A 20,835-nucleotide genomic window follows, 5' to 3' on the forward strand; every position below is an offset into this window, starting at 1 on the left:
TTGTGTCGTCTCGCTAGGCTTTTGCTCTACATCTGCAGATTCACCCCAGGGAAATCCTAAAACTACAGCAAAGCCTTCTGTGTTCGGTTCACCTTAATCTGCATCAGACAATGCACGTGTGATGTTAATAAAACAGAACCTATAAATATAATGAAAGTGGGAATATTTGGGACAATGTCTACCCATAGATTATTGTTATGTGATAACGCACACTGGCACAAACAACAAACTCTAGAAATACAATCAATGTATTGTGAAGCTATGGCCTGGAATTCTATGCTTAGCATTGTGGATTTTATAGGACACCAAATCCTGGAACTTAAGTAAGTATACAAGAGACTCCAGTAACACCAGCCTAATTGTATACAGGAAAATCCTTACTGGAGAAAATACTTCTGTTTCAGTAGGAATAGCAAAGCCTATAGTGGCTCATTTCCAGTCCTCTCTAAGCATAGATTTTAGAACTGAAAGCGAACTTCAGATATCTAGTATAGATCTTGTGTTTTATAAACAAGGAGATAGAGGTCTGGAGAGATTAATAATATGCTCAGGCCATGTTTGCTTTATGTTTTTGTTTCTGTGTGTGTGTTTTTTTGGGAGGGGTGTTAGTCAATAGAGCTGAATTAAAAAAAATTATAATGTTTGTTGTTGAGAGAGAGGGAGAGAGACAGAGAGTAAGTGGGGCAGAGGGGCAGAGAGAAAGAGAGGGAGACACAGAATTTGAAGCAGGCTCCAGGCTCTGAGCTGTCAGCCCAGAGCCCGACGCGGGGCTGGAACTCACGGACCGCGAGATCGTGACCTGAGCGAAGTCAGATGCTCAACCGACTGAGCCACCCAGGCAGCCCATCTACAGACGTTTTTTCCCCCAAATACTTCTGGGTGACATATAGACCATAGGGGAGTAATGCCATGGGTACAGTGGACAGAGAGATGATTCCAGAGGGAGGAAATCAGTGGGCTGAGTGAGGGACAGGAGGGGACCGGCTTACTGACTGTTTGGTGGCACTTACTGACTGGAGCACTGGGCTGGGGCTGCTGTGATTTCCTGCCATAGGTCTGTGAGTGGAGTGCGGGACGTGTGCGCCAGGCTTTGCCTGAGGCATTTGGGGATTCGCTGGGTGAGAATCGCTTTTCCTGCTACTGAACTGAAACCTCAGAATATCACAAAGCTGTGCAAAGAATTCTGTGTGAGAGCAACCATGGGTAAGAGATCACTGATCCCAACTGACGTTAGGAAGTATCTCAGAGGGGCACCCGGGTGGGTCAGGTGATTGAGCGGCTGGCTGACTGTTGGTTCCAGTTCAGGTCGTGATCTCACGGTTCGTGAGCTCAAGCCCCGCGTCGGGCTCTGCGCTGACAGCTCAGAGCTTGCTTGGGATTCTCTGCCTCCCTCTTTCTCTGCCCCTACCCCGCTCTCTCATTCTCTCTCAAAAGTAAATCAATAAACTTAAAAAAAAAAAACAAAGTATCTCAGAAAGACATTTTGTCTACTGTGATTTTGTGAGTGAATGAATGAGCACATTTTGTATATTCACGAGACTTCCATTCTAGATCAGGAGTTCTCAACCAGGGTGGTTTTTTTGCCCTATCTCCTGGGGGGGGGGGGGGGGACAATTACTAGTCTGGAGACCTTTTCAGTTGTCACAACTTGGAGACAGGGTGTCACTGACATCTAGAACACAGAGGCAAGGGATGCTACTGAACATCCTACAATGCACGGGACAGACCACCCCCCCCCCGCCCCCCACCTCCATTTATCTGGCTCCAAATGACAATTGCATGGAGGTTGAAAAACCCTCAGCTAGGCAATTTACCATGGCTGTAGGTGACCACCAGGTGGCAGTCATGCCCGCTGCTGAGACGTTAAAGGACCTCACCAGTAGTAGCAGATTGGAATAGTCCATCTAATCTTACACACACAAATCGTTTTATTATTTATTTATTTATGTATTTATTTTTCAGTGCATTTATTTATTTTGAGAGAGAGAAAATGCACGTGCGAGCACGAGCTGGGGGAGGGGCAGGGAGAGAGAGAGAGAGAGAGAGAGAGAGGAGAGAAAGAGAATCCCAAGCAGGCTCCACACTGTCAGCGCAGAGCCCCATGTGGGGCTCAAACCCACAAACCACGAGATCATGACCTGAGCTGAAACCAAGAGTCAGACACCTAACCGACTGGGCCACCCAGGCGCCCCCACACAAATTGTTGTTAAGTTACAAAACTGTAATGTTTTGGGGGGTGCCTGGGTGGCTCAGTCGGTTAAGCATCCGACTTCAGCTCAGGTCACGATCTCACAGTTCGTGGGTTCGAGCCCCACGTCGGGCTCTGTGCTGACAGCTCAGAGCCTGGAGCCTGCTTTGGATTCTGTGTCTCCCTCTCTCTCTGCCCCTCCCCCGTTCATGCTCTGTCTCTCTCTGTCTCAAAAATAAATAAATGTTAAAAAAAATTTAAAAAAAAAGGGGCGCCTGGGTGGCTCAGTCGGTTAAGCGTCTGACTTCAGCTCAGGTCACTATCTCATGGTCCGTGAGTTCGAGCCCCGCATCGGGCTCTGTGCTGATGGCTCAGAGCCTGGAGCCTGCTTTGGATTCTGTGTCTCCCTCTCTCTCTGCCCCTCCCCTGCTCACTCTGTTTCTCTTTCTCTCAAAAACAAAATAACATTTAAAAAAAATTTAAAAAGAAACCCAAAAGGGAAATATTTTTTGCAACAGACTCAAACAATACAGAAGTATATAAAATAAAAAGTAAGCGTTCTTCTGTTCCCCCTTCAATTCCCACTCTTTATTTATTTATTTTTAAATGTTTATTTATTTGAGAGAGCGAGAAAGAGCACAGGCAGGTGAGAGGGAGAGAGGGAGTCCCAAGCAGGCTCCACACTGTCAGCGTAGAGCCTGAATCAGGGCTTGAACTCGTCAACCGTGAGATCACGACCTGAGCTGAAATCAAGAGTCGGGTGCTGAACCGCCTGAGCGACCCAGGCGCCCCAATTCCTATCCTTTAGAATTAAGTTTGATGTGTACCTGACTGACCGGATTCTTATGTATATGTGTATGCACACACACATGTAGCTAGTGTTTTACTGTTTCTTTTGTTTTGCAATTCACTTTTAATTCTCAGCATTATCCTGTGGACGTAAGCAATTGAAGTCTACTTCCTTTTTTTAAATGGATGCTTAGTGTTCTGATATATGCATGCACTGTATTTATATATACTCTTACTGATAAGCATTTGGGTTCTTTCCGATTTTTTTGCCGATCCAAGCAGTTTTGCGGTCCTGCTGTTATTTCTGTAGGATAGATGCCTGGAAAGATGAGAGCTGGGATTTAGAATACATACGTTTAGAATCTTGGTGACTTGGCAATACTAATCTGTACTTTCACAGTGTACCTATTTCCCCGTCCTCTTTCCTACGTTATACTATCAATATTTTATTATTTTAATGTGTATTTTATATTATACTGCATTCTTAGGCATTCATCATTTTATATGTTTATTTTCACATTCATCAGCCCAAGAATTGCCCATTCATTTCCTTTTCTCATTGTTTTTTCAAGATACATGGTGTTTGTTTTTGTTTGTTTTTATTTATTTTTTATTTATTTATTTATTTTTTTTTAATTTTTATTTTTGGGACAGAGAGAGACAGAGCATGAACGGGGGAGGGGCAGAGAGAGAGGGAGACACAGAATCGGAAACAGGCTCCAGGCTCCGAGCCATCAGCCCAGAGCCTGACGCGGGGCTTGAACTCACGGACCGCGAGATTGTGACCTGGCTGAAGTCGGACGCTTAACCGACTGCGCCACCCAGGCGCCCCTGTTTGTTTGTTTTTAAATGTTTATTTTTGAGAGAGAGAGAGAGAGAGTGAGCAAAAAGGGGCGGGGGAGAGAGAGAGAGAGAGACAGAGGATCCAAAGCAGGCTCTGAGCTGTCAGCACAGAGCCCGAAGTGGGGCTCAAACTCATGAACTATGAGATAATGACCTGAGCCGAAGTGGGATGCTTCACCAGCTGATCCACCCAGGCGCCCCATCCTTTTCTCATTTTTAAAAAAATTTGTTTATTTTTGTGACAGAGTGAGAGTGAGTGGAGGAGGGGCAGAGAGAGAGAGAAAGGGAGAGAGAAAACCCCAAGTAGGCTCTGTGCCGTCAGTGCCGAGCCTGACGCGGGGCTTGAACCCACGAACCGCAAGGTCATGACCTGAACCCAAATCAAGAGTCAGATGCTTAGCCAACTGAGCCACTCAAGTGCTCCTCCCTTTCTCATTTTTATACAAGTTTTCTTTTTTATCAGTTTGATGTTGCTCTTTATACATTTTGCTTATTAATGCTTTATCTGAGATGTTTTAAAATTTTATTTTAGAGAGAGAGCATGAGCAGGAGAGGGGGACAGAGGCAGAGAGGGAGAATCTTCAGCAGGCTCCATGCTCCATGTGGAACCTGATGCGGGGCTCAATCCCGTGATCCTGGGATCATGACCTGAGCTGAAATCAAGAGTCAGACACTTCACTGACTGAGCCACCCAGGTGCCCCTAGATATTCTAGAATTGATATTCTCGATATTCTAGATATCTATTGATATTCTCGATATTCTAGAATTCTATTCTAGAATTGAAAAGAAAAATAATGGCAACAAAAAATGTAGTGGAAAGGCTTAGCAGCAGATTAGAGATGATAAAGGAGCCAGTAAACTTAAAGACAGATCAGTTTGAGAAACCACAGAAAAGGGATTAAAGAAAATTTGAGCAGAGCCTCAGAGACATGGGGGACAATGTCAAACAATCTAATATGCATGTACTTCAAGGCCCAGGAGGAGGGAGAAGTGAGTGAAATGTGGGCAGAAAAAAAGCAGTTGAAGAAACAATGACTGAAAACTCCCCAAATTTGCTGAAAAACACCAACTTATGGACCTAAGAAGCTCAGTAAAGCCAGTAAGACAGATCTCTCTCTCTCTCTCCCTCCCTCCCTGTCTATCTAACTTCAGCACATCATAAACCTCTGAAAACTGAAGATAAAAAGACCTTTGTAGTAGCCAGAGGAAAATATATATTCAGGGACTAGGAAAAGAAGGACCCATTCCCTTCTCATCAGAGATTATGGAGGCCAGAGGAAAACAGTAAAATATTTTTAAAGTTCGGAAAAGCAATGGCCACCCTCGAATTCTGTATCTATCAAAAAATATTCTTTGAGGGGTGCTTGGCGGGTTCAGTCGATGGAGCACGTGGTTCTTGATCTCAGGGTCGTGAGTTCGGGCCCCATGCCGGGTATAGAACCTACTTAAAAAACAAAATGTTTGTGGAAGTGAGGAAAAAATAAAAATAAAAAAATAAATAAATAAAGGAATTTTCAGATAAAAGCTGAGAGAATTTGTTGCTAAACGAACTGCACAATGAAAAATAATAAATGTCCTTCAGGCTTGAGAGATATGATAATGAAGTGGAAACTCAGAACTGCAGGAAAAAATGAAGAGCGCCAGAAACGATAAAAAAGTAGGTAAATACAAAAGACTATGTTTTCTCTCTTTAAAATATTTTCTTTTTTTAAAAAAAAAATTTTTTTTTTTAACGTTTATTTATTTTTGAGACAGAGAGAGACAGAGCATGAACGGGGGAGGGGCAGAGAGAGAGGGAGGCACAGAACCGGAAGCAGGCTACAGGCTCTGAGCCGTCAGCCCAGAGCCTGATGCGGGGCTCGAACTCACGGACCGCGAGATCGTGACCTGAGCCGAGGTCGGACGCTTAACCGACCAAGCCACCCAGGCGCCCCTTAAAACGGTTTTTAATGTTTACTCATATTAGAGAGAGAGGGAAAGAGAGAGACAGAGTGTGAGTGGGGGAGGGGCAGAGAGCGAGAGGGAGACACAGAATTAGAAGCAGTTTCCCGGCTCTGAGCTGGTATCACAGAGCCCGATGTGGGGCTCGAGCTCATGAACCACGAGATCATGACCTGAGCCAAAGTTGGGTGCTTAACCGACTGAGCCACCCAGGCGCCCCTATTTATTTATTTTTAGATCTCTGTGTGCGTGAGAGCCCTGTGACTGCTAGTGCAACTCGGTAATATTGCCTTTATTTATGCTAAGCCCCCCATAGTTTTACCCACTATTGCTTCTGCATCACCAGTGCCAATGTCAACAGAGTGAAAAATGTGAATAATATCCTAGTAATAACATGAAAATAATTTTGACCTCACACACTCCCTGAAAGGGTCTCCCTGGGCCCCAGGAGTCCAGACCACACGTTTGGAACCACTGGGTTCCTGGCAGGCATCAGAGTTTCTGGAAGATGAAGGCAAGTCCTTACACATATTTTATGCTTATTATACTTAACCCATTAATGAAATCCACTAGCTTTCTTCCTCCCCCCCCCACTCTACTCCTTCCCCCGCATTGCCAAAGGCAGAGGTCATTAAACTGGATTAAAAAATAATACTTATATGATGCCTACAAGAGGCTCATTTTATCTTATTTTAAAGATTTTATTTATTTTTAAAATTTATGTCATTTTATTTTAGAGAGAGAGAGAGAGTGTGTGTGAGCCGGGGAGAGGGGCAGAGGAAGAAAGAAAGAGAGAGAATCTTCGGCAGGCTCCATGCTCAACACGGAGGCTGATGTGGGCCTTGATCCCATGACACTGAGACCACGACCCCAGCTGACATCAAGAGAGGGACGCTCAACCAACTGAGCCACCCAGGCACCCATCAGTGACGGTGATTTTTAAGAAAGCTTTCCCTGGATGCAATATGGAGAGTGGACTGGAGGGAAGAACTGACGAATGTAGGAATCCTAGTTTGGAGCTGTGGCCATAATGCAGGTAAGAGACAGCGATGGTTTGGACTACAGTCATGGCAGGGAAAACATGAAAGGTAAAGGTTCTGGAGATATCTGGGATGTAAAATGGTAATGGAATGGGTATGGGGGATGAGGGAAAGGGAAGAGTTAGGGATGTCCCCCCCGCCCCCCCCCCCACGATTCTGTTTGCACATCTGGCCGGGAGCTGGTGGCCGTCTCAGAGAAAAGAACCGTGAAGAGGGCCAGCTTTGTTGTGGTGGGATCCGGAAAGTTTAACTTTGGATGCATTAGGTTCGAGGTGCCCGTGAGAAAGCCAGGTTCTCATATGTCGTATGGAATCTCACATTTCAGGTCTGGGCTGGAGACATCAACCTGTGAGTCATTTGCACCAGCGGAAACTGAAGTCTTAGGAATGAGTGAATCACGTAGGGAGAGAGAGAGAGAGAGAGAGAGAGAGAGAGAGAGAGAGAGAGAGAGAGAGAGGTGGGGAAGAGGAGGAGGTCTCGGGTTAAGGCCTCAGAGAACCTCTCAGTTTAACAGCCAGGTTACCAGAGGAGCAGGGAAGGCAGGCTGAAAAGTAACATCCGCGGGGGCCACCCGGAGAACGTGGTGTCTGTCACCTGCATGTTGCCCGTTCGTTTATCTAGGTTCCTGATACTTTACCTTGTCCTAAAATCCGGAAGCTTACACTAACCCCGTGAGTTATACAAAGCCAACCACTCCTAGTTTTATAAGTGGAAAAACCCTGGGGCCGATAAAGCAAATGGTATCCGTAAGTGGCTAATAAACGGGGCTGAGCTGGCATAAACACCCAAGTCTTGTGACGTCGGAACCCCGGGCGGCACCACTCGTGAACATACCGTCACTGAACTGCCAGAGGGGGCGTGTCAACACGGATTTGTTTTTGACAGGTGCCGTCCTCCGCTCATGTAAATTATCCGTTGATATTTTGAACGTTGGGAGATACGAGAAGGCGTGAAAAGGTAACCACTTGAAATAATTTCCACTTGCAGCCCTCTTCCACCTGTGTCCGTGCTCATGCCCTTGACGCTCTTCTTTTTGGTATAATTAGGCTCCTGGCGTACCGTCCATTTTATAATCTTCCTTTAGAAACATGATGCACCCTGACCCTTTCCTCATGCCATTACGCAATGAAAAACTGGTTTTGAAGGAATTGCTCGGCAGAATCTTAGGAAAGCAAACAGAACGATTTGCCAGAAGCAAGCACGTCATGGTGGGTAGATGACTTAAAATACTACCGTCCTGCCTGCCTGTCCCTCTTCATATGCTGGTTTCTGAAGCCAAAACACACGTTCCCTTTCGCAGAGAGTGAATAGTGGTACAGAACCTAAAGTCCCCATGACTCAGGTTTATAATTGTCATTGCTCTCCTATAACCCTAGAGGGCATGCTCTGTATGCCTCAACCCCACGTGACCTTACCTGGGTCCGTCGTTCTACCCCACAGGTATGTTTCTAGCCTATGGGGACAGAATGAGCACACTTTCCCCAGATCGCTAAGACGGACGCACACCATATTTCCGAGATGAAGCTTACAGATGCCCCTGTTCTCAAGCGAGGGTAACAAAGCCAACAGGTCAGTGTGAATGTCAGGTTGGGAACCAGGCAGGGTAGGGTTTTAAACCTGATAGAGATCTAGAAGCCACATACATGAGTCCAGAGCGGTAGGGGAAATGCATTCTCGAGAGGTTGGTGGAAGTGATGTTCGTTCATCTCTCTCTCTCTTTTTTTTAAATGTTTATTTATTATTGAGAGACAGAGACAGAGCATGAGCAGGGGAGGGGCAGAGAGAGAGGGAGACACAGCATCGGAAGCAGGCTCCAGGCTCCGAGGGGTCAGCACAGAGCCCTACACAGGGCTCGAACTCACAGACCGCGAGATCAGGACCTGAGCCGAAGTCGGACGCTTAACCGACTGAGCCCCCCAGGCGCCCCTTTCGTTCGTCTCTTATGTTAAGAAGGCTATGTCTCGTCTTCCTTTTTCCAACGACCCCCTAACCCTATCTGCCTACAAAGTGCCCCCTTGAGATATTCTCCTCTTCATTCTTAAAAGGTGGAGGTCAGTCTTCTGTAGCTACTTCCTGCTGTCAGGGGTTAGAGCAGTGAAGATCCCTTGCTCCCGCAAGTGTAAATTTTGGGGTTAGACGGTTTGGGCTGCAGTTTTTCATATCCCTGCTGGATCGTGTGATTTATATGGGACTGTTGCATCCGAGAAGAGGCAAATTTTACTAGCAGGTTAACGTATCGACTGAATACATTTGTCCCCGAGCGACAGAAGAAGGTTAGGATTACAGCTGTTACGGTTGGCCACAAAAAGATTATCCTCAATACTTAACGCAGTTTCGCAGTGCACAACCGAGCATCTGAGCAAAGATGTATTTGTCTGACAATTACTGCCTCTTGAACAGGAACTTCAGGTCCGTCAGCAGCTCACTCGTATAAGCTTCAGGAACATCTTGACTTGGCTCTGCGGGCTTCCTGAGACTGTTGAATCCAGGGAGCCACATCTTGTAGCTCAAGAGAAGAGTAGGTGGTTAACAGCACCAAGTGGGGTCCTGTCCAGACAGGGCTGAGCTGATCCCGAGCTGACCCTCATTGCCAGGTGTTCAAGTACACCCAGTCGCTTGGCTCATTAGGGATGGAGTTTAATTTCCTTTGATAAAGGGAGGCTCCTATTTGCATAATTGTTGAGGGCGGCCACAGCAGTCCCTGGTTGAATTATGTGGTTTATTGCTTGTTTAGTCTCAGTATTTGGGCAAATGAAGTTTCCCTCAGATGCTTGGAAAAGGCCCTCCGCATATCCAGATGTGCTTGGTGCAGGCCTTCCCTTTGAGGCTGCCCTAACTCCAGTTAAAGCTTTGGGGAGCAGCCTCGACCAGTTCTCCTGAGTTCTTTGAAAGCTTAGCTAAACTTTTCTTTAAAGTTCTGTTACATCTTCCAACCTTTCCAGGATGATCGTGGCCTCCGGGCAGCATGTAGCTTCCATTGTATCCCTAGAACCTGGGCCTGTTACCCAGCGGTTATTTTAAAAACAAATGCTGGTCCATTATCACTTTGCATTGTTCAGGGAAGACCAAACCTAGGAATCACCTGCTCAAGTGACCCCTTGACTCCCTCCTTTGCTTTTTTCAGTTCTGCGAGGAAAAGCTTCCATCCACCCCGTAAAAGTATCTGTGAAGCCAGGAGTTATTTATATCCTCCGCAGGGATGGGCATAATTGTAAAATCTACCTGCCAGTCTTTCCCAGGTAAAGTTCCTCTTTGTGCAGCTTTGGCTAGAGGTGGGACGGGGGGAGGTTCGTTTGCACATCTTTTTTTTTTTTAAGTTTATTTATTTTTGACAGAGAGAGAGTGAGAGAGCGAGAGAGTGAGAGAGAGAGAGAGAGAGAGAGAGAGAGAGAGAGAGCATGAGCGGGGGAGGGGCAGAGAGAGAGGGAGACACAGAATCCGAAGCAGGCTCCAGGCTCTGAGCTGTCAGCACAGAGCCCAACGCAGGGCTCGAACTCACAAACCGGGAGATAATGACCTGAGCCAAAGTCAGACGCTCAACTGACTGAGCCACCCAGGTGCCCCAATTTTTAAATTTATTTTGAGATAGAGAGAGAGAGAGAGCAGGAGAGTGCAGAGAGAGAGAGGGAGAGAGAGAATTCCAAGGGCTCCAATTCAGTGTGGAGCCCCAGGCGGGGCTTGAACTCACGAACCGGGAGGTTGTGACCTGAGCCAAAATCAAGAGTCAAGCACTTAACCAACTGAGCCACCCAGGTGCCCCTAGCTATTTATATTTTCAAAAAGCCTCTCCCCTTACCCCCCACCTCCACCTTTTTTCCTTCAGTTTTGGGAACGGGGAATGATCTGGATAAAAGTTCCCAGAGAGGTTGAAGGACTTTGAATTATTAATGGGGCCATATTTCTAGTTTTTGCAAAGATGTACGATATAAGGACAGAGGCTTTTCACTCCTTCGAGGAGCTGGGTTGCAGTTTCATTGACATTGAAATTGACCTACCCATCTAATTACATTTTTTTTTAATTTTAAAAAATTTTTTTTTAACGTTTATTTATTTTTGAGACAGAGAGAGACAGAGCATGAATGGGGGAGGGGCAGAGAGAGAGGGAGACACAGAACCGGAAGCAGGCTCCAGGCTCCGAGCCGTCAGCCCAGAGCCCGATGCGGGGCTTGAACTCGCGGTCGGATGCTCAGCCGACTGAGCCACCCAGGCGCCCCTAATTCCATTTTCTTTAATTCACTTCTTGCCCTCTGAGTGCATAGTTCTGATTTGGACTTAGGGAATAAGGTCTTAAGAAAAATTCCTATCGGTCTCTGAATATCACCTTCAGATCTGGCGAATTTCTGGCCACAGATAATCATTGCCTTATCATGTTGAGGGAGGAGGATTTTGATTTTAATGCCCTGTTCCCTGGTGTCTCACTTAAAGGGCAAGATAAAGGTAGACCAGTAAGAAGTGTTTCTTCAGGAGTTGATATTTTGGGGGCTCAATGTTGTCACTATTTCAGAAAGTTTCTTATTAGTTTCTTACACGGATGGTACCCTGTCAGTGTTTTTTAGAAGCTTCTAAACGCCAAGCAGAATACGCATCCCACTCGGATTGTTTAGTTAACAGCCATTTTCCGGAGTTGGGTGTCCAAATAGGCTTAGTAGGTGTTCCAAAGGATCCTCACTTAGGCCATTTGAGCATTAAAATCGTAGTTAATAGAATCCTAAAAATTTTCTTATCCCAGTAACCTGAATGGGCTGCAAGCTTCCAGTGACGTAGTGTCATTCGCCTTCTACCAGGTTTTCTAGGCTCAACCCTACAGAGCACTCGGTCCCCCAGAGCATTTACCAAGGGGACCTTTCTTCTTTTTTTGTTTTTTATTTAAAAAAAAAATTTTTTTTTTACGTTTATTCATTTTTGAGACAGAGAGACAGAGCATGAATGGGGGAAGGTCAGAGAGAGAGAGAGAGGGAGACACAGAATCTGAAACAGGCTCCAGGCTCTGAGCTGTCAGCACAGAGCCCGACGTGGGGCTCAAACCACGGACCGCGAGATCATGACCTGAGCCGAAGTCGGACGCCCAACCGACTGAGCCACCCAGGTGTCCCCTTTCTTTTTTTTTTTTAAAAAAAACCTTTCCCCTGAACTTGGATCTCTGTTAAGGGCTTGTCTCCACCTGCCAAAGGGTCTCTCATAAAGGTTGGTGGAGCCACAGATTCGACTGTTCTTAGCCCACTGAAAATTTCCTTCTCTAGAGAGTTGGTAAGTAAATCTCCTACAACTGAGAATTTAAAAGTGCACACTCCGTTGTTCGGGTCTACCAGACGGGGGCCTCTCCATCTCCAGAATCTGAGATTTATCTCACTGAGGCCTTCAGGATCAGGTATCTCCCAATCAGCCTCCAGGACTCGAAGGTACAAAGGAGTGTTGGGATCCCTCAGACTCCCCCTCCAGAACAGACCAGATCTCTGCCCAGACCTCAAGCCCTTCCTTTTCTCCCCGCTTGAGATAGGGGCGGAGCCAGAGAGCCGATTTGTGGGATTTGTGCGGTCCCTGTCACCGCTCTGAAGGGACTCTGATCACAGTGTCCGGAGTGGCCGCTGAACCCATTGCACGGACTGGTACATCGAGTGCCAGTAGGGACGGATTCTCTTAGTGCCCTTCCTCCGGGACCCCCAGCGACATAGACCAGGTGGCCGGGTGACCGGCTCTCGTTGCCCACCGCGTCACCTGTTTGGAGCCGGCACAGCTCAAGGGGATTAGGTGAAGGGTCCCATCTAGGTTGCCAGATTCTGTCACCCGAAACAGGGTTCGGCTCTTGGTGGGAGTGGAGCCAAAAGACAAAATCAAGCCAAAGAGAAGGAGAAGGAAGGGTTTTACTTGCACCAAGTAAGGAGAGCGCTGGGGCGATTTCCCAAAGCAGTGTCTCCTGGAACAACAAAATCGGGGAGTCTTAAGCTAAGGGTGTGTGGATATTCATGGCGAGGCATGAATAGATGGTGGCAATCTAGAACTGGGGCAAAAATCGCCCTGAGTTGACAGAGTCCAGGTCCTGGTAGACTGAAGTCGTGGGGCCAGCAAGGGCCAGGGACATCAGTTCTCTGGCTCCAGTCAGTCTGGTGGTTGAGTGCTCAGGGGGCGTTTAAATCCTGCAAAAATGACTCAAGAATGTGCTTCAGGGGCAGTCTTTTGAAACAGCACTGGGGGCCGGTCTTACCACCGACTTACTGTCTCTGATACTAGTTAGGTATGTCCTGACCTGGTAGTTGATGAGGGAGCAAAAAGCCAGCTGAGGGCAAAGCACAAACTAACACCCAGCAACCCAGCAATCCCCCTGCCCCCCCAACCAAGTGGGATATGTGTGACATTCCTCAGGCACTCCCGGCTGCCCCAAAACAAAGGCAGGGGACAAACAAATGGTCAGCTGACAGAGATCACAGTCACCTAGGACATGAATCTCCATCAGTTTGCAACTGTCTTTTTATTTATTTTTGAGAGAGAGAGAGAGAGAGACAGAGTGTGAATGAGGGGGTGCGGGGGAAGGGCTGGGGAGGGAGACACAGAATCCGAAGCAGGCTCCAGGCTCTGAGCTGTCAGCACAGAGCCCGACGCGGGGCTCGAACCCACCAACTGCGAGATCGTGACCTGACCTGAGCCAAAGTCAGACGCTTAACCGACTGAGCCACCCAGGCGCCCCCAGTTTGCCACTGTCTTAATGATTTACAAGAAAAAAAGCCATCTTAGCAATAACCAGACCTTCAGAAACCTACAGACTCAATTTCCTGGAGCCCTAACATCACCCTCCCCTCCACAGTATAGAAAATTTTACATAATCAGCCAGTCCTCTCACTTACAATGCAGCCCTTTCTGCTCATATAGGTCCTGTCCCTGTGCTATAATAAAAACACCTTTTTGCACCAAAAAACGGCTCAAGAATTCATTCTTGGCCATTGGCTCCCGCACCCGGCTTCAAACTGCATCGGTAGTGGCTGTTTGTTTTTACATTTTTCTATTCCCTTAAAATCATTAATTACTGAGGTCTGTTTTTCTGAAATTTTAACATATCCCAGGAAGGTCTGGAGGAAATGTGTTCCAGCAAGTAGTCAAGCATGGATCACAAAATGCCTGGGGGCCTAAAATGTTAAGAAAGCGATGTCTTGTCTTTTTCTGGGGACCCCTAACCCTCTCTGCCTACAGAACGTCATCCTTGGCCTGTTTCTTGTGTCACAGCTTAACAAAACTCCTTTGAGGGAGCCTTAGCTCATCAAATACCTGGTGTGTATAAATCTACTTGCATTTATAGGATGTCTTTTTCAATTTTTTCACAAAATTGGGGTGCCTGGGCAGCTCAGTTGGTTAAACGTCCGCCTTCGGCTCAGGTCAGGGGCTCATGGTTTGTGGTTCAAGCCCCGCATCGGGCCCTGTGCTGACAGCTCAGGATTCTGTGTCTCCCTCTCCCTCTGCCTCCCCTCCCCCCGCTCTCTCTCTCTCAAAAATAAACATTAAAAATGTTTTCAAAAATGTAAATTAGTAGGCGCAGATACTGCATCCCCATTTGACAGATGAGAACACTAAGGCTCAGAGAGGTCAAAATACTTACCAGGGTCACACAGCTGGTAGGTGCTAGGCCAGAGGGATAGACAGTTAACCACCTGACAGTTCTGACTCTATCTGGATTCCTCCCATAACAAAAACACTCAAGTCCCCTGTTTAATAAGCTTGTTTCCTTCCTACTAAAACACAAGACAGTCTTTCTTTTACTCTCACGGAGGTAATAGATCCGATGTCTTCTTTTGAGCACTCTTGTTGTTTTATTTAGTCGCGGAGTCTGCATCCTGCTTTGGAGGAAGGCTGCCCCCTCAATTCCAGGAAAGCCAAATGCACAGATGTTAGGCTCCCTCCGCCCAGTCAGCTTACGGAAATACAGAGCATTCTGCAACCATCTGGTTTGCAACAATGAGGTGGAAATTGAAACCGTTTGAGCAAAGGAGGGTCCCCAGGGGGAGTGGAATTAAGACCAGAGCTTCAGTGGCTCCTGAAACCTAGCATCTTCCCCCAGGGAGAGGACTTCCCGGGCAGTGAGTTTATTATTTATAGAGAAAACAAACCATTGTCCTCGGATGGCCACAAAGAATCCTTGGAGGGAGGGGCAGATTTTGGCTTTAGAAAGAAAAAAAAATTTTTTTCCTTCCTTTGTTCAGGGAATGTAGGTCAAGTAGTCTTTACTTCTTATTTAAAAAAAAAAAAATAGTAGGGGTGCTTGGGTGGCTGATTTCGGCTCAGGTCATGATCTCACAGTTCGTGGGTTTGCCCTGCACCGGGCTCTATGCTGAGAGTGCAGAACCTGCTGGGGATTCTCTCTCTCCCTCTCTGCCCCTACCTCGCTCATGCTCTCTTTCTCATAAATGAATGAATGAATGGAACTGATTGTAAGATTGCTGGGAGAGAGCGAACAAAACGCACATTCTCAAAGAGATTTGTAGACGTGTTCAGTTAGCATCACAGGCTCTGGAGTCAGCCTGCTAGGTTCAAATCCCGGCTTGTTCAAAAGCCAGTATAGTGTCTGGAGGCAGGTGATTCAAGCCCAATTGGCTTAAATTTATTAGTTTAATTTCCTCATCTACGAAATAGGAATAGGAATAGCACCTCTCCCTGGAGGTGGCTGTGAAGATTAGCTCACATAAGATACGTAAAGCCCTTAGCACTGATATTGATAGGAGTATTAACAATAGTGTACAGACTTTGAGCCTCATCCAAGCCCACATGCAGAGATGCATCAGCCAGCTTAGGGCCGTACATTTTCTGGATTGCTTTGAATGTCCTATTTGTGCTGCCCAGGCTCCCTCATGGTCCTCTTTACCATTCTCTGCTTGAGCTGATGAAGGAAGGTTCTGGAACTTCTGGCAGCTCTGGCTTCTTGCAGGGACCCCATTTCTCCCATGCTTCCTCTCTCCTTGGGAAACCCCTTCTTCCCTGTCTGTGTGGTGCCTGGCAGTGCTTCCCCATGGGACCAGGCCTGGTTCTCTTTGTAGACAACTATAAGGACCAAGGGCCAGCTGCCCCCAGAAGTGCCACTTTGATATATTGGTTATTTTAAGTAAAGGTTACTTAAGAGACAGCCTATTCAAGAAGGACCCTCCCCCTGAAAGCAGAATAAATCTCCTGTGTGAAAGGCACCCTCCCTGTATCAGGAAGTCAGAGATACCCTTATCACCAGAGGTGGGAACTTTAGAGCGAGAAACTGTGTATAAACAACCCTTGTTATTTTTTACTCATTTCCTCCCCCAGCCCAAATTCTGCTTAGAATTTCTCACTAATCGAGGCTCCCAAATTAAGTTTTCTTTGTCCTGTCAATTCCTCACAGATTCACTGTCTCTGTCTAAAAAAAAAAAAAAAAAAAAAAAAAGTATAAAAACTTCCTGCCTTGGTCATTTCTTTATATCTCAGTTTCACTAGACCCAGACTGTGCACTGGGTCTCCCTGTGCACATGATAAAACCTTGATTCCCCTGCTCCCCCCCCCCCCCATTAATCTGTCTCATGCAAATTCAATTCTTGGTCCAGCCAGGAGACCTTGAGGGTAGTGGGAGAATGTTTCCTTCCCTTCATGACACATGGGCTCCCACTGCATCCCAGACTCACTCTCCACAGCCCAGACGCCCATTTTTGTTCTCCTTGTCCCTTGGCAAGTCTGTGTCCACCTCTGGGCTGACTGGCAGCTCCCTGGGAGTTGCTGGGTTTGGGTGATTTTCAAGCCCTGCTTTGATCAGAACCAGTGCTTCCAGTCCCATACATGCCCACGGGCACACAGACTGTGGTCAATGCTTTGACTCCTTTTCCTTTTTTTTTTTTTTTTTAAATGTTTATTTAGTTTTGAGAGAGAGAGAGAGAGAGAGAGAGAGAGAGAGAGAGAGAGAGAGACAGAGACAGAGCTCAAGCTGGGGAGGGTCAGAGAGAGAGGGAGACACAGAATCCGAAGCAGGCTCCAGGCTCTGAGCTGTCAGTACGGAAGCCCAATGTGGGGCTCGAACTCACGAACTGTGAGGATCATGACCTGAGCCGAAGCTGGACGCTCAACTGACTGAGCCACCCAGGTGCCCCTATTTTCCACTCACTCTGCTCTCTGGGGGTCAGGATGCTGAGGCTCCCCCATGTTGCCACCTGTACATCTTTTTTATTTATCTGACATCAGACACTTGTGTTCTCTGGGTCTGAGTTTTCTTATTCACAAATGTTGGGAAGGAGGAGTGTGGAGAGGATGATTTTCTAAGGTTCCTTCCATCTCTGAAGGTCTGCACCTCACTAGTAAATCAAAGAGGCCCCCCCCCATCCCGACCCTGCACACTGCTTGGCTCCTCCCCGTCCAGAAGCCCGACTGCCCTGGCCATTAGCTTTACTGAGCTGCTGTTTCGGCTCCCATTTTGACTGGGCCTGGACGGGCTATCTAACTTCCAGAAAGCCAGCAGTAACCAAAACAACAGTCGGCTTAGGGTCTCTGGGGAAGCCAAACTGGGAACCCATCTTCCATCTCCAGGGCAAGGGAGAACATTCGTTACTTTAAAAGACTGATTTCATGGGACACCTGGGTGGCTTAGTCGGTTGAGCATCCGGCTCTTGATTTCTGCCCCGGGCTGGGGTCTCATGGTTTGTGAGTTCAAGCCCCATGTCGGGCTCTGTGCTGACAGTGCAGAGCCTGCTTGGGAATCTCTCTCTCTCTTCCTCTATCTCTGCTCCCCCACCCTCCGCCTTCTCTCTCTGAAAATAAATACATTAAAAAAAAAAAAAAGATTTATTTCTCTTGTTACAGGCAGGTTATTTTGCCACTGTAGGCCTAACCCATAAAGATCATGAGAATTTAACTTGCGTGATTGCTTTGGGCTTTATTATACCACGGTTCTTGGAGTTGTTACGGAGGTTGATCCCGAGATTCAACAGAGCATAGTCAGACGAATGTGCTAACTGTATACCACAGAAGGGTCTGAAATCTATTAAGAACCAGGGAGTGTGGTCAAATTCCTCAGCTCCATTTACAGGCCACTGGAGACTCCCCATGATGAGGTCCAGCTGTGGCGCCTGGTGGCCCCAGGGTTTGAGAAGAGGTGGTCAAGGTGCACCCTGGCCACACCTATTTGGCAAACAAGAAGGAGCCTGGGCACAACCCAGTACTAGCCCTTCTGTGGCTTAGGGAAGAAACAACCTTGATGTACTTGCTTTGCTGTATAGGGGCCGAGGGCAGGGCCGAGGGCAGGCCTCCCCAAGATGGGCCACTTTGGCACGGAGATTACCTTGAGTTAAAAAGCAGTTGGGGCTCCTGGGTGGCTCAGTTGGTTAAGTGTCCAACTTCGGCTCAGGTCATGATCTTGTTGCATCCACACGACTCCTGAAACAGAATGCTAGGGGCACCAGTGACAGTCACAACGAAGTTTATTGCAATGAGAGGCAAGGCCGACCGATCGGGACCAACACTTTTGATCAGAGTGCGGCCTCGAACAGCCGGGGTACAGAGTTTTTATAGCCGATCACATCGTTTTATCATCACCTGGGAACAGAACAAAGAAATAGTTCCCAGATGAGTTAGAAACAGTTCCCGGATGGGGTGGTTATTTTAGACTTTCTGCCCTTAGGTTGCAACCAGTGGATCTCCTTGACCCTGCCTCTGATGCTTTGAACTTTTGTTTCCTTAGCTGGTGAAGCCTAATTTACAGGAGTATGAAGTGTAATTTACAAGAGTAAAGGAAGGCTGTTATCTCTTAAGCTGTTATCTCTCAAGCGACAGGTTAGCCCTACACTACAGTTTAACCCTTACAATCTCATGGTTTGTGAGTTTGAGCCCCACCTTGGGCTCTGTGCTGACAGCTTGGAGCCTGGAGCCTGCTTCAGATTCTGTGTCTCCCTCTCTCTCTCTCTGCTCCCTCCCCCAGTTGTGCTCTCTCTCTCTCTCTCTCTCTCTCTCTCAAAGATAAATACACATTTAAAAAAATGCAGTGAAAAACCCCAGCAGATTCAGGAGAAGCTTTTTACCTCCCCCCACAACTGCCTAAGAGAATTCAGCCTAAAAGCTCCAGGAGAGCAGAGAGCTGCATAATGATATGAATGGGGAGGCATGGTGCACGGTGGACAAGAGGGACCCGGCAAGACCTGTTTGATCAAAGTCCTCTACGTGCCATCGTTTCTGAGTGGCCCAGCAAACACTTATTTACCAAACATTAACTAACTCTCTGGCATCTTCCTCTGAATTGTGTTTTCTTTTCCCTTTAAGCCCCAGACTCCTCCCTACCCCGTTTTCCTTAGTTCAGAATGACATACACACCTCACTTTGCCTGACTGTCTTTGCAATTTCCAAGTCTACCTGGATGCCCCGTGTGTACAAAAGCAAATTTGATCTCCTGTTTATCGGCCTCGTGTTACTTTGATCTTTAGTCTGGCTAGAGGGACTTGAAGGGCAGAGGAAATTCTGCGTCGCCGACAGTTGGAGGCTGTCTGTAGGTAAAGGGGAGTTGAAGCTGATTTGGGCTGTTTTTTTCCAGCCAAAGCAGGAGGCCTTCAGGCATTCGCTGGGCGCTGGGCAAGACAGACCCTATTTGAGTGTGCAACCCTGTCTTCCGAACCAACATGGATGTCCCTGTGACTTAGAGAAGGCTTGTGCAACACCCTGGGGCAGCCCTTCCTTCCTGAGGGGACCACAAAGAGATAGGAGGCTAGAGGGTCGGGGTAAGGACTGCTTATAACCATCATGTGCCAAAACTAAGTGCCATGATCGTTCCGGTCCTTAAGCTCTGTTCTACCTTTCAGTTTGTTCTCTTGTTTTGCCAGCAAGAACCAACCATCAAACACAATCCAAGAGGCCATCTTCTGATTTTAGGAGAAAAGGAGGGCTGGGGATCAGTTTGCTGATAATGATCCCAGGCCAGAAAGTCCATGGGGCTCCCATCCCCAGGTGAACCAGGAACATTGTGAGGTGGTTTCTGGAAGAATGATCTATCTTCTGGTTCCATGGTTCCCAGACGTTGGGATCTTTGGCAGAAAAATGGCAGAGTGAATTTGGAGGGTTGTCTTAGACGTAACTCTTCCAGATACCCCCACCCACACTGTTATCACCAGAGGTTCATAAAAGATGAGGGGTTTTGTTCCAGAAAAGGGCACAGGACACAAGCTCAATAAAGTGTAATCCCTTACAATCAATCAAATTCAGATTTATGACGATTTCATTATATTATTTGTATTTTCTCAGTCTGATGGACTGATTTTTCTTAATTTCTACAGGCTCATGGACAGATATTATTTACATTTGTGAATCACAGCCCTGTGTGGCTCAGCAGAGACGCAAATGAAAAAAATCTGGTGAGATTTTTGTTTTTTCTTTTAAAAGTTTATTTATTTTGAGAGAGAGAAAGAGCAGGGGAGAGGCAGAGAGAGAGGGAGGAGAGAGAATCCCAAGGAGGCCTACGCACTGTCCGGGCAGAGCCTGACACGGGGCTTGAACTCGTGAGCCATGAGATCATGACCTGAGCTGAAATCAAGAGTCGGAACGCTCAACTGACTGAGCCATCCAGGTGCCTCTGGTGAGATTTTTGTTTTTTGTTTTAAAATATTTTATTTATTTTTAAGACAGAGAGAGACAGAGCATGAGTGGGGATGGGGCAGAGAGAGAGGGAGACACAGAATCTGAAGCAGGCTCCAGGCTCCGAGCTGTCAGCACAGAGCCCGACGTGGGGCTTGAACTCATGAACTGTGAGATCATGACCTGAGCCGAAGTTGGACGCTCAACCGACTGAGCCACCTGGGCACCCCGAGATTTTTGAAGAGACAAATGGGAAGCTGTTTGCTTAGGAGAAAAGCTTGAGGAGTTTCTTTAGCCAGAAACTGCCGTGTAGAGTCCTTGGGTTGAGAAAGTTCTTTTTGAACTGTTCCAGATTCCCCAAGGTGATGACCTTAAACCAGCAAACTGGAGGGAAATCAGTTGGCATTTATTGTTTACATACCTTTTAGGGAGTTTGCCAGTTTGTGGGATTATTTGTCACAAAGTCAACTGGAGAAGAAAGATTAATA

The 20,835-nt window shown here is 47.0% G+C and overlaps 1 protein-coding gene across 2 annotated transcripts in view; it reads left to right on the forward strand.

Annotated features, from left to right (window-relative positions):
• The first annotated feature begins 6,480 nt into the window (after window positions 1-6,480).
• Window positions 6,481-20,835, forward strand: part of TRIM16 (tripartite motif containing 16) — a 41,730-nt gene continuing 27,375 nt past the window's right edge. Inside the window, exons 1-4 of one of the 2 annotated variants that reach the window (XM_019413385.2) lie at window positions 6,481-6,798; window positions 7,688-7,759; window positions 9,927-10,041; window positions 20,050-20,127. In XM_019413385.2, coding sequence (XP_019268930.2) covers window positions 20,114-20,127 — 14 coding nt within the window. In that variant the 5' untranslated portion in view covers window positions 6,481-6,798; window positions 7,688-7,759; window positions 9,927-10,041; window positions 20,050-20,113. The remainder of the gene's footprint in view (window positions 6,799-7,687; window positions 7,760-9,926; window positions 10,042-20,049; window positions 20,128-20,835) is intronic. The other variant, XM_019413386.2, reaches the window with a different exon arrangement.

The sequence above is a fragment of the Panthera pardus genome, unplaced genomic scaffold, assembly GCF_024362965.1.
Source record: "Panthera pardus isolate Hobbes unplaced genomic scaffold, ASM2436296v1 HiC_scaffold_3, whole genome shotgun sequence".
NCBI classification, from domain to species: domain Eukaryota; kingdom Metazoa; phylum Chordata; class Mammalia; order Carnivora; family Felidae; genus Panthera; species Panthera pardus.